General features: G+C 37.9%; 1 protein-coding gene across 5 annotated transcripts in view; it reads left to right on the top strand.

Moving 5' to 3' along the window:
- PCCA (propionyl-CoA carboxylase subunit alpha) overlaps nucleotides 1–17,407 on the top strand; it is a 358,555-nt gene that overhangs the window by 13,309 nt on the left and 327,839 nt on the right. For 2 of the 5 annotated variants that reach the window (XM_036893600.2, XM_036893604.2), the window contains exons 2-4: nucleotides 268–345; nucleotides 13,367–13,414; nucleotides 13,519–13,587. In XM_036893600.2, coding sequence (XP_036749495.2) covers nucleotides 268–345; nucleotides 13,367–13,414; nucleotides 13,519–13,587 — 195 coding nt within the window. The remainder of the gene's footprint in view (nucleotides 1–267; nucleotides 346–13,366; nucleotides 13,415–13,518; nucleotides 13,588–17,407) is intronic. The other 3 variants (XM_036893605.2, XM_036893603.2, XM_057494481.1) reach the window with 2 other exon arrangements.

The following is a 17,407-nucleotide window of genomic DNA, read 5'->3' on the forward strand; positions in this document are numbered from 1 at the left end:
CATTGAATTTTTTTTTTGTATCCATTGCTTCTTAAACTTTTTTGGAGATGCCTTTGGTTTCTCTTGTGTACTAAGGGGATGTGTCTTTAGTTATGATTTACCTTCCATAGTTAGGGCATGTTGCTTAGAACTACATGTATTGATTGATAAAACATTTTAGCTAGAAGCATACTGGAAGAATTACCCTGAAAAAAATATTTTAAAGCCCATTCAAGTATCTGTAGTTTATTTATTTCAACATTTTGTTTTGTTGTGTTTTGTCTGTAGCATGTTCCACACCATTCGAGACAGTGCTTCCTCGTGTCCCGTCATCTCTCTTCAGTGGAATATGATTCTAACGAAAAAGTAAGCATTTAAAAAATACTGTCACCAGCTAAGTTTTAATGTTTTTACTTTCATGTCTCCACACTGTTCAGCGACAGATTAAGTTTTATTGATGTTAATTATTATTGCTCTAACATCATAGGTTTTCTTAGGTCCTCAATCTTTCTTCCTTTTTTTCATTGTGGGCTACAACCTGACTCTTCAATTTTGTATTTATATCTTTATAATTTTTATTTATATCTATGCCAAAAATTGAATAAATTTACAATGTGTTTCTCCTGTTTTCAGCAGAATAATTAAGCATAGTACAACATTCCTTCTTAAACACTGGGCAGTGGAGAGATTTAGACTAAGCTTGATAATTTTTTTTTCATTTACTTACTACTTAAATGATTCATTTTGATTGAAGGCAATTCTGTGTATTGTAAATTTTGGGACAAAGAAATTCCAATTAAAATCCTGACATATGATAATGTATGAGGCTTGTAATAGAAGTGAGAAAGGGCCTAGAGCAGTGCTTGGAGATAAAACACGATTTAGTGACAATGAAGTCATCAAAGAGGGCAGGAGGAGAGTTTTGGTTAAGAAGAGATCACATTGTAGAAAGTAATATGGAGGTTCCTCAGAAAACTGAAAATAGAAATACCATCTGACCCAGGAATTCTACCTCTAGGAATTTACCTGAAGAAAACAAGATCCCTTTTTTGAAAAGATATATGTACCCCTATGTTTATCACTGCACTATTTGCAGTAGCCAAGATATGGAAGCAACCTATGTGTCCATCAGTAGATGAATGGATAAAGAAGATTGATACATATACACAGTGGAATATTATTCAGCCATAAAAAGAAAAGAAAGCCTTTTATTTACAACAGATCTATACGGTGAAATAAACCAGGTAGAGAAAGACAAATACAAATGATTTCACTTGTTTGTGGAGTGTAAAAACAAAGCAAAACAGAAGGAACAAAATAGCAGATTCACAGACACTGAGAAGGGACTGCTGGTTACCAAAGGGGAGGGACTGGGAAGGGAGGAGGGGGAGGGGGAAGGGAATAAAGAGGCACAATAATGCACAATCACAATATAGGTTGGTCACAGGGATGGTAGTACAGCACAGAGAAAATGGTTAATGTTTCTGTAATGTCTTACTATGTTGATATATGGTGACCACATTAGAGGGGGTGAGGAGTTAATAGTATGGGTAACTGTTGAACCACCTTGTTGTGTATTTTTTTTATTTTATTTTGTCATCATTAATCTACAATTACATGAAGAACATTATGTTTACTAGGCTCTCCCCTACCCCAAGTCCCCCCCACAAACCCATTACAGTCACTGTCCATCAGCATAGTAAGATGTTGTAGAATCACTACTTGTCTTCTCTGTGTTGCACAGCCCTCCCCTTTCCCCCACCCTCCACATTATACATGCTAATCATAATACCCCCCTTCTTCTCCCCCCCTTATCCCTCCCTACCCACCCATTCTCCCCAGTCTCTTTCCCTTTGGTAACTGTTAGTCCATTCTTGAGTTCTGTGAGTCTGCTGCTGTTTTGTTCCTTCAGTTTTTCTTTTGTTCTTATACTCCACAGATGAGTGAAATCATTTGGTATTTGTCTTTCTCCGCTTGGCTTATTTCACTGAGCATAATACCGTCTAGCTCCATCCATGTTGTTGCAAATGGTAGGATTTGTTTTCTTCTTATGGCTGAATAATATTCCATTGTCTATATGTACCACATCTTCTTTATCCATTCATCTACTGATGGACACTTAGGTTGCTTCCATTTCTTGGCTATTGTAAATACTGCTGCGATAAACATAGGGGTGCATTTGTCGTTTTCAAACTGGAGTGCTGCATCCTTAGGGTAAATTCCTAGAAGTGGAATTCCTGGGTCAAATGGTAAGTCTATTTTGAGCATTTTGAGGAACCTCCATATTGCTTTCTACAATGGTTGAACTAATTTACATTCCCACCAGCAGTGTAGGAGGGTTCCCCTTTCTCCACAACCTCACCAACATTTGTTGTTGTTTGTCTTTTGGATGGTAGCCATTCTTACTGGTGTGAGGTGATATCTCATTGTGGTTTTTAATTTGCATTTCTCTGATAACTAGCGATGTGGAGCATCTTTTCATGTGTCTGTTGGCCATGTGAATTTCTTCTTTGGAGAACTGTCTGTTCAGCTCCTCTGCCCATTTTTTAATTGGATTATTTGCTTTTTGTTTGTTGAGGTGCGTGAGCTTTTTATGTATTTTGGATGTCAACCCTTTATCGGATCTGTCATTTAAGCGAATATATTCTCCCATACTGTAGGATACCTTTTTGTTCTATTGATGGTGTCCTTTGCTGTACAGAAGCTTTTCAGCTTGATATAGTCCCACTTGTTCATTTTTGCTTTTGTTTTCCTTGCCCAGGGAGATAAGTTCAGGAAGAAGTCGCTCATGTTTATGTCCAAGAGATTTTTGCCTATGTTATTTTCCAAGAGTTTTATGGTTTCATGACTTACATTCAGGTCTGATCCATTTTTTTTGAATTTACTTTTGTGTGTGGGGTTAGACAGTGATCCAGTTTCATTCTCTTACATGTAGCTGTCCAGTTTTGCCAGCACCATCTGTTGAAGAGACTGTCATTTCCCCACTGTATGTCCATGGCTCCTTTATCGAATATTAATTGACCGTATATGTTTGGGTTAATGTCTGGAGTCTTTAATCTATTCCACTGGTCTGTGATGCTGTTCTTGTGCCAGTACCAAATTGTCTTGATTACTATGGGTTTGTAGTAGAGCTTGAAGTTGGGGAGTGAGATCCCTCCCACTTTATTCTTCTTTCTCAGGATTGCTTTGGCTATTCGGGGTCTTTGGTGTTTCCATATGAATTTTTGAACTATTTGTTCCAGTTCGTTGAAGAATGTTGCTGGTAATTTGATAGGGATTGCATCAAATCTGTATATTGCTTTGGGCAGGATGGCCATTTTGACGATATTAATTCTTCCTAGCCAAGAGCATGGGATGAGTTTCTATTTGTTAGTGTCCTCTTTAATTTCTCTTAAGAGTGTCTTACAGTTTTCAGGGTATAGGTCTTTCACTTCCTTGGTTAGGTGTATTCCTAGATATTTTATTCTTTTTGATGCAATTGTGAATGGAATTGTTTTCCTGATTTCTCTTTCTCTTGGTTCATTGTTAGTGTATAGGAAAGCCACAGATTTCTGTGTGTTAATTTTGTATCCTGCAACTTTGCTGTATTCTGATATCCTTTCTAGTAGTTTTGGAGTGGAGTCTTTAGGGTTTTTTATGTACAGTATCATGTCATCTGCAAATAGTGACAGTTTAACTTCTTCTTTACCAATCTGGATTCCTTGTATTTCTTTGTTTTGTCTAATTGCCATGGCTAGGACCTCCAGTACTATGTTAAATAACAGTGGGGAGAGTGGGCATCCCTGTCTTGTTCCCGATCTCAGAGGAAAAGCTTTCAGCTTCTCGCTGTTCAGTATGATGTTGGCTGTGGGTTTATCATATATGGCCTTTATTATGTTGAGGTACTTGCCCTCTATATCCATTTTGCTGAGAGTTTTTATCATGAATGGATGTTGAATTTTGCCGAATGCTTTTTCAGCATCTATGGAGATGATCATGTGGTTTTTGTCTTTCTGTTTATGTGGTGGATGATGTTGATGGATTTTCGAATGTTGTACCATCCTTGCATCCCTGAGATGAATCCCACTTGATCTTGGTGTACGATCCCGTTGATGTGTTTTTGAATTCGGTTTGCTAATATTTTGTTGACTATTTTTGCATGTATGTTTATCAGGGATATTGGTCTGTAGTTTTCTTTCTTGGTGGGGTCTTTGCCTGGTTTTGGTATTACGGTGATGTTGGCTTCATAGGATGAGTTTGGGAGTATTCCCTCCTCTTCTATTTTTTGGAAAACTTTAAGAAGAATGGGTATTATGTCTTCTCTGTATGTCTGATAAAATTCCGAGGTAAATCCATCTGGCCCGGGGGTTTTGTTCTTGGGTAGTTTTTTGATTACCGTTTCAATTTCTTTGCTGGTAATTGGTTTGTTTAGATTTTGTGTTTCTTCCTTGGTCAGTCTTGGAAGGTTGTATTTTTCTAGGAAGTTGTCCATTTCTTCTAGGTTTTCCAGCTTCTTAGCATATAGGTTTTCATAGTCTCTCATAATTCTTTGTATTTCTGTTGGGTCTGTTGTGATGTTTCCTTTCTCGTTTCTGATTCTATTGATGTGTGTTGGTTCTCTTTTTCTCTTAATAAGTCTGGCTAGAGGCTTATCTATTTTGTTTATTTTCTCAAAGAACCAGCTCTTGGTTTCATTGATTTTTTTCTATTGTTTTATTCTTCTCAATTTTGTTTGTTTATTCTCTGATCTTTATTATGTCCCTCCTTTTGCTGACCTTAAGCCTCATTTGTTCTTCTTTTTCCAGTTTCGATAATTGTGACGTTAGACTATTTATTTGGGATTGTTCTTCCTTCTTTAAATATGCCTCAAGTGGTATATACTTTCCTCTTAAGACTGCTTTTGCTGCGTCCCGCAGAAGTTGGGGCTTTGTGTTGTTGTCATTTGTTTCCAAATATTGCTTGATATCTATTTTAATTTGGTCGTTGATTCATTGATTATTTAGGAGCATGTTGTTAAGCCTCCATGTGTTTGTGAGCCTTTTTGCTTTCTTTGTACAATTTATTTCTAGTTTTATACCTTTGTGGTCTGAAAAGTTGGTTGGTAGGATTTCAATCTTTTTGAATTTACTGAGGCTCTTTTTGTGGCCTAGTATGTGGTCTATTCTGGAGAATGTTCCATGTGTACTTGAGAAGAATGTGTACCCTGTTGCTTTTGGGTGTAGAATTCTATAGATGTCTATTAGGTCCATCTGTTCTAGTGTATTGTTCAGTGCCTGTGTGTCCTTACTTATTTTCTGTCTGGTGGATCTGTCCTTTGGAGTGAATGGTGTGTTGAAGTCCCCTAAAATGAATGTATTGCATTCTATTTCCCCCTTTAGTTCTGTTAGTATTTGTTTCACATATGCTGGTGCTCCTGTGTTGGGTGCATATATATTTATAATGGTTATATCTTCTTGTTGGACTGAGCCCTTTATCATTATGTAATGTCCTTCTTTATGCCTTGTTACTTTATTTGTTTTGAAGTCTATTTTATGTGATACTAGTACTGCAGCACCTGTTTTTTTCTCCCTATTGTTTGCATGAAGTATCTTTTTCCATCCCTTGACTTTTAGTCTGTGCATGTCTTTGAGTTTGAGGTGAGTCTCTTGTAAGCAGCATATAGATGGGTCTTGTTTTTTTATCCATTCAGTGACTCTATGTCTTTTGTTTGGTACATTCAGTCCATTTACATTTAGGGTGATTATCGATAGGTATGTACTTATTGCCATTTCAGGCTTTAGATTCGTGGTTACCAAAGTTTCCAGGTTACTTTCCTTACTATCTAAGAGTCCAACTTAACTCACTTAGTATGCTGTTACAAACACAATCTAAAGGTTCTTTTCTATTTCTCCTCCTTTTTCTTCCTCCTTCATTCTTTATGTATTAGGTATCAAATTCTGTACTTTTTGTCTATCCCTTGATTGACTTTGGGGATAGTCAATTTAATTTTGCTTTTGCCTCACAGTCAGCTGTTCCACCCTCCCTACCGTGGTTTTACTACCTCTGGTGATGGCTATCCACCCCTAGGAACACTTCTATTTATAGCAGTCCGTCCTAAATAGACTGCAGAGATGGTTTGTGGGAGGTAAACTTTCTCAGCTTTTGCTCATCTGGAAATTGTTTAATCCCTCCTTCAAAGTTAAATGATAATCTTGCTGTATAAAGTAATCTTTGTTCCAGGCCCTTCTACTTCATGGCATTAAATACATCATGCCACTTCCTTCTGGCCTGTAAGGTTTCTGCTGAGAAGTCTGATGTTAGCCTGATGGGCTTTCCTTTGTATGTGATCTTATTTCTGCCTCTGGCTGCTTTTAACAGTCTGTCCTTATCCTTGATCTTTCCCATTTTAATTACTATGTGTCTTGCTGTTGTCTTCCTTGGGTCCTTTGTGTTGGGGGATCTGTGGATCTCCATGGCCTGAGAGACTATCTCCTTCCCCAAACTGGGGAAGTTCTCAGCAACTACCTCCTCAAAGAGACTTTCTATCCCTTTCTCTCTCTCTTCTTCTTCTGGTATCCCTATAATGCAAATATTGTTCTGCTTGGATTGGTCACACAGTTCTCTCAATATTCTTTCATTTTTAGAGATCCTTTTTTCTCTCTGTGCCTCAGCTTCTTTGTATTCCTCTTTTCTAGTTTCTATTTCATTTATTGTCTCCTCCCCTGTATCCAACCTGCTTTTAATACCCTCCATCATGTTCTTCAACTATTGGATCTCCGACCTGAACTCATTCCTGAGTTCTTGGATGTCTTTCCCTACCTGCATTAGCATGTTGATGATTTTTATTTTGAACTCCCTTTCAGGAGGAGTCACGAGGTCCATACCATTTAAATCTTTCTCGGGAGTTGTATTAACAATTTTACTCTGGACAAGGTTCCTTAGGCGTTTCATGTTTTTATATGGCGCCCTCTAGTGTCCAGAAGCTGTAGTCTCTGGAGCTGCTCAGCCCCTGAAGCAATGTTCAGGGTCACCGGGGAGCCGGTACTGGAGCCTGAGTGGAGGAAAGAGCTGTTCCCCGCCTCCTGGCTGCTGTGCCTGTCTCCACTGCCTGAGCCAGTGGGCTGGGCAAACAGGTATAAGTTTTTGTCCCAGAGCAGCCAGATATGGATCCCTGCTCTCCACAAGCAGCCGGAATCTCAGTCTCCCCAGGAACTCTGCCTGTATTAACTTTTCAACCCGGTAGTCATGCGAGTCTCATGAAAGCACCATGAAATGTAGGTTTGTGCTCCCAGCGCAGCTCTCCGGAGCCAGGTATTCAGCAGTCCCAGGCTTCCACTCCCTCCCTGCTCCGTTTGTCTTCCTCCCGCCGGTGAGCTGGGGTGGGGGAGGGGCTTGGGGGTCCCACGGAGCCACAGCTCTGGTACATTACCCCGTTCGCTGAGGTCTGCTTTTTTCTCCAGGTGTGTGCAGTTTGACACATCCTCTTTCCTGTTGGTCTCTCAGGATTAGTTGCGCCAATTAAATATTCTAATTGTATCCAGTTTTAGGAGGAAGCCTGTGTCTCTCCTCTCACACCACCATCTTTTCTCTTGTGTATTTGAAACCAACATAAGATTGTATATAAATGATGCTGTAAAGAAAAGGAAAAGCATATTCAAAAAATAAAAAGGGAAGACATGGTTTAAGTTGAATGTCATGAAAATAGAACTGATCATGAGTGGTTAATTGAGAACAAAATAGCTGAGGTGTCTTCTCAGTCATCTACTGAAGTATACAAAACTACTCAAAAGAACCTGGAAGCTTGAAAGAAAGGATCTACATCAGTGTAGTTCAATAGAATTACAATGTGGACACAACTGCAGGACACATGTCATTTTAATTTTTCTAATAGCCACATTAAAAAAATGGGTTAAATTGATTTTAATGATATAGTTTAACTCAGTACTAAAATGTTATTTCAACATATAATCAGTATATAAAGTGTCAGTGAGATACTTTACTATTTTTTTTTGTTTTGTATGAAGCCTTCTAAATCCAGTGTATAATTTATACTTCCGGCACATCTCAATTTGAGTCGCCACCTTTCAAGTACTCAGTATAGCCTCATGTGGCTAATGCTTTATTGGATGGCACAGGCCCTGATGAATTAGCTATGATATGTTCCTGTTACGGAAACTGTAGTGTTAAAAACTTCAGCACTGACAGTGTGCCTTGGGATGCGTGTGTGTGTGTGTGTGTGTGTGTGTGTGTTTTGCACACAGGTGTGTGAACTGTCCTAATTAGGAGCACCATAGGTGTGGTTAGCTTGTATTATTCAAGAGGCCACATTTCAGAGTGGGGAAAGAAACTATAAATGGTTCTGCCATCTTTCTTCCCACATACACTGGTAGCATTCTTCATCAGCATAATAAGTGTTAGAAATGGGCTCATGTTGATGAAATTAGTGGTACTTAAGATATGAATTTTGGCTATTACTTTATAGAAATTTGAGCCCAGAATTAGCAGAGTTTAACAATCTAGTTGGCCTTTCATTCTTTACTTTTTTTAATTTTGATATCATTATGTACAATTACATTCATGAGCAACATGTATGTAATACATGAGCATGTACATACATGAGCAACATTATGGTTACTAGACTCACCCCATTTCATTCTTTACTTTTAAGGGTAGAACCTAAGCTTGATATCTGACTGAAATAGTCCTGTGTTCAGCCACTTGTCTGGGAGATTCCTGATAGCTTGAGTCTGACAAGATAGCCAGCCAGTCAGAATATTGTGCATTTGCTTCAGGTGAACCTTTCATGCAGACTGTTGGAGCATCACAAAGTGCAGGAAGTTGAGGCTCCACCAAGCTTATTGAGCAGATTTAAGCTGCTTTTTACGTTTGTTAATCAATGTCTATATATGTGGCAGTTTGGTTTGAGACTTGTTACTGCTGTAAACTCATAGGTTACAGGAATAGCTAATTCACCTCCCACATTGGTGGCCACTGATAATTACCAAAATTAAATAAAGTGTGCATAACTAGCTTGGTTTAGGACATTTGAAGAGAACCTTTCCCCTTCCCCGCAGTCCACTAAGAAGGGACATGTTTTGTCATAACTGTCTTAAATCAAATCTGCTTCCTGCCATTTTTGCCATCTCCATTGTTGTGCCTTTGCCTGAGGCAACCGTGGAGCAAGTATACTGAGTCTTCAGTCATGATAAAGTCAGCAGGGTCTTTCTTTGGGCAGCTACTCGTAATGTAGGAGCATATTTATATGAGTTGGTAGGCTTACCTTTTCCCTTGAAGGTTGCATTTGATCGGACGTTTCCACCTCCAGGGGTTCTTGGCTATTCTTGTAATTGTTGGTTAAACACTGTACTGGTTTGTTTATTGTTACTATCTAAATACAGGAGGATCTGATCATTGGTAATATGTATTTGTTAAATAAATTGATCTGATCTGAATTTACTGTCTTCATGTTTTATCAGTGACTCACATAAAGTAAAAATTCAGCCAGGTGTAATTTAATCATTACTAAAAATGTTATTTTTTGACTTGTTTTTTTAACAAGTTAGCTTGTCTCGTGCATGCTCATGAGACTAGGGAAGTTTTAACTTGGTAGTAATTTGCTTAGAAAAAGATCAGGAAGTTTCATTAGGTTTTAAGTTACTGGGAGCCAGTATAGTATTATGGTGTGGTCTTAGGTGGTATTAATAGTACCAGGTTTAAAGCTTGCACCATTGTACTCTGATTATGCCATGTCATGGTGTGTTTTGACATGAGTACCTGGGTGTGAACTATGGCTTTACCACTAGTTAACTTTGTAAGTGACTTAGGCAAGAGATTTGGCCTTATTGGTCCTCAGTTTTCTCATTTGTAAAATGGAGATATTATAAAAATTGAACTCACAGGAGTATTCTGAGGTTTAAATGAGATCGTGCACAGAAGGAATTGGTCACAGCACCTGACATACAGAAAGCATGTGCCCTAAATGTCAGCTGCTTAACATTATCCTTAACAACTCAGTTTTATATATTCAGAGACCGAGGCTCAAAACCCACAGATAGTAAGTGTAAGCTGGGTGTAAACTCAGCCTGTCTTTCTGAGCTGGCGGTCTTACCCACTGTGCTGTATTCCTTCTCCGAAGTGTTTGGTGAGTGACTCAGTGTCTGGAGTTCTGCCAGTGTTCTTCCAACAATCCCCAGTGAACAAACCAGCTCAGCCCTTCTCCTTGTCTCTGAATGTCGTGAAGTGGAGGTGGAGGTTTTACAGCCCAGCTGTAAAGGTCTGAGCATAGGGAGGGGAAGGAAGAAGGGATAGAGAGAGAATGGATTAAAAGAAAGTAACTTAAAAAAAATCCGGGAATTTCCGATGTGTTTTTTACCCTGCTGACATCATGGCCCGGAACAGCTGCTGCAGAAGTTCTTCTTTATCTCTCATGGTACCTGAAAGGTGTCTTCAAGGATTCAAGTTCCTGACTTAAAGGGGTGTTTTTTCCCTTAGAGTATCTTCAGAGTGCCTTATGTATGTGGCTCTCCACACAAAGTGTAAAGTCCCAGTTCCTTAAACAGCAGATAAGTCCTTTCATAATCTGGCCTTTTTTACCTCAGCTTTGTTTGCTATGACTCCCCCTTACATAGTTTGTGCTTGAGCTGTATTAAAAATTACTTGGAGATTTCTGTTGCCCTCTGTGTTCAATGTCACTGCCTTTGCATATGCTGTTCGCTCTCCCTTTTCTGCACTTAACATGCCTCTTGCACATGGCTATATTATAGTACTTAACAGCTTTTGTAGGGATTATGCCGTATTGTACATTGAAGTTATCAAGTGCCCTTGTTTATCTGTAGTTGTTGATGAAGAGGGGGAATTTTAAAGTTGGTTTAAATTTGTTTGTATGTATATTCTTTTATATGCATAGCCTATCTGGAAGAATATACAGGATACTGGTAATAGTGGTTGCCTTTTGGTAAAAGAGCTGGTGTCTTTACAGTAGTATATCCTTGTTTGTACCTTTTAAATTCTGAACCATCTAGATCTGCTATTAATCTAAAAGAAGACCTTATGTATGAAAGGTTAATTGATATGGTTAACTTTATTAAGTGTGTGCACTAGTTGGTAATACATAGTAGTTCTGTATTAGTCATGGTTCTTCAGGGAAACAGAACCAGTAGGAGATGTATGTGGGGATTTATTGACTCACACACTGATGGAGGCTGCAGAGTCCCCTGATCTGCCCACCTGCAAGCTGGAGAGCCAGGGAAGCCAGCGATGTGACCCTTGTCCAGGTCCAAAGGCCTGAGGACCAGGAGAGCCAGTGCTGTAAACCCCAGGCCATGTGTGGGAGAAGACTGATGTCTCAGCTCAACATGCAGGCAGAGAGAATCTCCCTTCCTCTACTTTTATTGCCAGGCCCTCAATGGATTGCAAATACCCGCCCACACTGGGGAGGGCAGCCTACTGAGCTCACCGTTTCACAAGTTAGTCTCATCTGGAAAATCACAGATACACCCAGAAGTAATGCTTGATCTGGGTACCCTGTAGCCCCCAGTCAAGTTGACATAAAATCTACCATCACAGGCCCTGAACAGAGGATGTGTCAGGTAGAAGTATTCATTTTGCTATAGATTCTTCTCTGTTAGATAGGATCACACTCCTGGGTACATAACACTTTGGTGTGTGGCCCAGAGGGGTGAGTGACAGTTAGCTGTTCACTAATTCTTATGCTATAGCTAGTACCTGTTGAGTGTATATTACCTGCTAGGCACCATTCTAGCACTGTAGGGATGTTAATGCATATTCTCTCACAGCCTCCTGTGGCAGGTGCTATTATTACTGTCATTGTACATATGAGGAAACGAGGGTCAGGAAGGATGACTTGCCCACAGAACACACACAGGAAGGACCCACAGTAGTGCTGGCATTCCAGTCGAGGCAGTTTGGCGCCAGATTAGTTCTTACCTATTACTCTGCCATTTGGATAGAAGTTAGGATGGAAATTTTACTTGATCCATATGATGTTATCATAGTTTGTTATATTTGCTGTAATTGCTTAGTATAACTTGCAGAGTTTGTGCTGTTTTTTATCAGATATAGTCTTGTAGTACTTAGTAAAAATGCACATTTAAAAATGCAGTTTAAGAAAATATAAACATTTTTACTTAGTATATGCTTACTGTTTGCAGGGATTTATCATGACCATTTGGGGATAGGCAGGCAGATGGTTTTATAGTCTCAGGTTTGAGGTGAGTTTAGGGTATTTTAAGGGACTGTCTGCTCAAGGCTCTAAATGACTCAGGATTCTGTCAAATTAGTATATCAGTTTTTAAGGCAGAGGCGTGTCTCAGTTTGGTGGAATAAGCCATGTGTGATCTAAAAGTTAAACCAAGACTTTGAAGGCCTTTTCCATTTCTGAGATTCTGTGACTCCCTGTTGGGTTAAATATTGCTTTCAGTTATGTAAGAATACTTTAAAGATCATATAGAACTTTAACTTTTCTTTTAAGAATATAACTTTAATATTTTTTACAGTTCTGTTTATAACAGTTCACTAACCCAGCAATAACTGTGTACTAAAGTGTTTTGCATTGAAATTAATTGTAATTGTGTATTAAGTATTTCTTCAAAAGGTTTAGCCTGTACAATTTTAGAGTAAGAAGAGAATCTTACTAATTTCCTATTAAAATTCGATCAGCTTATGTATGAGGAAATCAAGACCTATGGCACCTGATTTGCTTAAAGTCAAGTAGGTCATTAGTGGCAAACATGGGCTTAGAATTTAGGTCTCTTGCCCCACACAGAATTGAACTACTCTTTCTGTTGTGCAGCTTCAGCTGTTCCAAAACTTGATAGTTATTCAAATTTAACATTGTATTCAAGTAGCATGATCTGCTTGGTCTGGGAATCTTTGGATATAAGCATAGTAGTTTCTCTTCTGAGATACTAAAAATATTGTTTAATGTCCCACCCCAATAGAGATGGCATATAAATTATATCAGACTTTCTTTTGATAAACAACTCATGACACTTGGAATTTCCCTGAATTTAGAAAAGTAAAAGATCAAGCAAATTGTTAAGCAATTTAGCCTGAAGTTTTTTTTAGTATTCTGAGATATTATTTGAAGATTACCTTTAGGCAAGATTACATATAAGTACTGCTGGTTACGAAATAGATTTAAGCAAAGCATGAGAACGTTATAAATACTCCTCAGTCTACTTTGAGTTATTACCCGAGTCAGTTGATGCTTTAACAGAATAATTATAGGGTCAGATCCTACCAAATGCGTTTAATAGTAAGCTGTTTGTAAATGTATGTATGTATTTAATACTACTCTAGGAAGTAATGTTTATTAGGCTCATGTCCAATTTTAATTGTGGAATAACGTAATGTTTTCTGGACCCAAAGTGGGAGTAACAATCATGTGTTTTTTTTTTCCACTCTCCAGACTTTTGATAAAATTCTTGTTGCTAATAGAGGAGAAATTGCATGTAGGGTGAGTAGACTTTTAGTCTTATTTTTCATTTTACTTTAACTTTTATTATTAAATCCCTTTAAATATTAACTGCTAATAGGTAACATTAATGTGTTTTAAAATAGGTTATTAAAACTTGCAAGAGGATGGGCATTAAAACGGTTGCCATTCATAGTGATGTTGATGCGAGTTCTGTAAGTATGTTTTTGCTTAATTTGAATCAGAACAAAAGTGAAAGATGTAGGTTTTTTTCTTGGCTTGGAAAGGGTATACACAATTTAAAAAATCTGTTAAATTACTCTCGTTTTAAGCTAAATGGGAGCCTCAATGTCTGCAATGTGTATCTTAATTATTCTTTTTTCAAGGTTTTAAAAACCTAGAATAGAGTAAAAAGTTGTTAGACTGCTGGTCACCAAATAGATTTAAGCAAAGCACGAGAATGTTAGATTCAAAGATTAATGAAATGTTTATACAGTGCTGCTCTATGAGAGAGAGCATTTTCCCCACATAACTTCGTATCACTACGAGAGCACTGTGATTGTCTAACCTTCCTAAACGCCTTCCTCCTGTGTTCAGCTGAAAGTTTGATAAATGAAAGATAGGCTAATGCTATTTGAATATGAACTAAAGAAAGTATAGCATGAAGCAGTGAATAATACATAATTTTATTGGGGATTTTTAGCACAGCAGGCATTTTTTAGCAGTTATGAACTGTGAATGAGTGGGAAAAAATCCTGTGGGAAAAGATTATAAATTATTGGAACTTTATGGGATGAAATATAAGTAGTTGCACTTTAATATAAATTACTGTTTTTCATTTTTCACCCTGCTTTTGGGTTCTGTTGGTAATGTCACCTTTATTATAGAGTAATTTAATACAAATAATTTTCAAGTTTTTTGATTTCTTATTTTATCTAGAAGTATGTTCATTTTGCCTTATTATAATTTTGTTCCTTTTTAAAAAAGCAAAGCAGAAACAACTGCAAGCTACTCTAATTTCTAGAAAATAAAAGTTAAGTATTTATCTTATCTAGTTTATTTGACGGGTACATTTAAGATACTCATTTCTTTTTTGCTTAAAATCACTTGAATGAAGTAATTAAATAAACTTATTTTGCATATAATTGTTTGCATTGTTGTTTCATATATACAGTTTTTTTTTAATATTGGTTTCTGGCTTCTTTACTAATAATTTGTTTTAACTGTGATAATTTCAATAGTTGTTTATATTCCTCACAAGATATTCATGAAATAATTAGAAAACTGTTACTTTCATCTCTTCCTTGATTGGTAAACCAAGGAATTTATTTACCAATAGCAAACCTCTCTAGAAAAGTTTGTGTCACCATCAAGCTAGTAATAAGTGTAACATTACTCTTCTCATCTTGTGCTTATTGTCAGTGTATTAGCTTGGAGGCATTTTCATTCAAGGATAAATGGAGAGAGAAAAACATCACTGTTTTTATTTCAAGTCTATGAGGAACCTTTTACTTGTTTTTTCCTTATCAAAATGTAGTTAATTTCCTATGTTGTGTTCTCATGGAGGTGACTGTTAGCATGGATAGTTGAAAATTATCTATATTTTGAATCTTTCATATATTTTTATATTTTGATATTGGCATTAAAGAATAATCTATTTCTGTAAGTTGTTGGCCCAAATAGTATGACTGACTTTTCCCATTCTTACATTTCTAGTTTTGTATTCTGGTCTTGAGGTAGACACCTTTCAGACTTTGAAAAAACTAGTTTCCAAAGAGTTGAAAGTTTTAAGTCTCTTGTCATTCATATCCTTTCTCAAGTAGAGGTGATAGTTTTCTGTTTTAAAGATTTTTAGCCGCTTGGCTCAGCAGTGAATAAACCAGAGATTATACTAGATAGTTTAGAATAAGATTTGTCAGACCCCACAGGAAAAGCAGTGCATGTCAGTGAAAACTTCCTCTTAGTATGACCTACTTTAAGTCAATTTCTAGAACGATACTGTAAGTAAAAGCAGGATAATAATGATGGTTAGAATGTTCAAAGTTTAAGTTAAGCCTCTCAATTGGGCCAAGCCTATGTGTGGTTTCTGCCTCAATCTCAAGGAAGCTGAAAAAAGGTGGATTATTCTAACAGCATATTTTGCTTCCTTAACACATGATTACAAAGATTACATATCTAATCAGTTTTCCAATATGGGTAATATGAACAAGGTATGCTATTCAGATGTATTGTTAAATGTTTCAATTTTTTTTTTCCAGGAAGTAAGCCTTTTAAATGTAACTTGGAGTAAAAATCTCATATGCTTTGTAATTCCAGGGATGGAGGGGGACGTTATATTTTCCCAGCCTGAGGCAAATTACCTTTGAAACTGAAATCAGTCAAAGGGAGAAATAAAGTGGGAGAAATCTGCTTATTGCCTACAAGCAGTCGCCCACTTCTGCTGGCCTGTGTCTCTCATGATCTGACTGCAGAAAGGGACCCCACCCAACCTCTCCCGTCTAGATACTCCTTTGCTTCCCTTGATAGGGAGATAGACTACTTCTCCCCACCGCTTGGAAACATTGATAAGGCACTAAGGCCAGGGGAGAGATTCTGGAAATACTGCAATTTTACCCATAGCTTTATATGTTAATTTCATAAATTGAAATGTAAATATTGCAATAGGAAAATACTGCAAGATTGTGAAAGCTATTTTATGTTACAAACAACTCATTTTTTAACAGTTGAGCAGGGGAAAAAGACTAACCAACTATTACATGGTAAGTCACACAAAGAAAGTCAACTAACTTGTATCAGCAAACAATGTTTATGGAAAAAAGTTGGCTTTTAAAGAAGACTATGCAGTTTTCTTCCATTAGTTGCCTTCCCCAACATCACGCTCTTCAATGTGGTGTTCAGTATTCTTGTCTCTGCTCTTTCATGTGAATTCTAAGCTTGGCTTGTCAAACTATAGACAACATAGGTGTATCAAATGCACATCTACCAATTTTTAGGTCTTATGGACAAGATTTCTTATAAACACTCCTCTTGGGGGTAAATGTCAGAATTTCCAGAATCTCCCTCCTAGCCTTAGCCATTTACATACCAATGAATGTTTCAGAGCCTCCCGGTCAATCCATGGCAAGGGGTGGAGGGAAAACGGCCATTCTATCTTCCCCTCTGTTCCTGGTATGTAATTGGCCTGGCCTCTGCCAGTCACCAAGGCTGCACCGATGGAGCTCCTCCCAAGGGGTTGGTTAGGGGAAAGTGCGCCTGCACGCCGCATCGTGGGGGGCATGGTCGGAGCGGCCTGGCTAGCGAACTGGAGCAAGCTGTGAGCTGTAAATACTGTTTCTCCCTTCCCTTTGTCTTACTTGGGTTTCACTGGATTCATAGGGGAATTAATTCCAGGAGAGGAATCTCCTTCCCCCCAGAGCTACACCTGTACAAGTCACTTTATAGACACACAACTTGGATATCTCTTGGATAAAGACCTTGTAGTGGAATTATTGGGTCAGAGGGTAGATGAGGGTGAAAAACCTCTTTCTCTTTGGATGCTAAATATATTTTTGTCCTGTCTGGATAACATATTTTAGACTTTGCAGGTCACATATGGTCTCCTTTGCATATTCTTTGTTTTTTGCTTTCCAGTCCTTTAAGAATGTAAAAGTATTCTTAGCTTGAGGACTGTACAGTAACAGTCCTTAGAATGGATTTGGCCTGTGGGTGTGTGGTATTTTGCTGACCCTTGGCATAAATAAATGCATATTAACTTTAGAAGAAAGGGCCAAACAATCTTACTACACTGATGGGCAGTGACTGCAATGGGGTATGGGGCAGGGGGACTCAATAATATGGGTGAATGTAGTAAGCACATTGTTTTTCATGTGAAACCGTCATAAGACTGTACATCAATAATATCTTTATAAAAAAAAAGAAAGGGCCAAACAGTTCTCCAGTGTGGTTGTGCCATTATTACATTCCTGCTGATAATGTATGAGAGTTCAGTTTCCTCCATGTCCTTGCCCACACTTGGTGTTTCAGTCCTTTTTATTT

This window comes from Manis pentadactyla, chromosome 17 (genome assembly GCF_030020395.1).
Source record: "Manis pentadactyla isolate mManPen7 chromosome 17, mManPen7.hap1, whole genome shotgun sequence".
NCBI lineage: Eukaryota > Metazoa > Chordata > Mammalia > Pholidota > Manidae > Manis > Manis pentadactyla.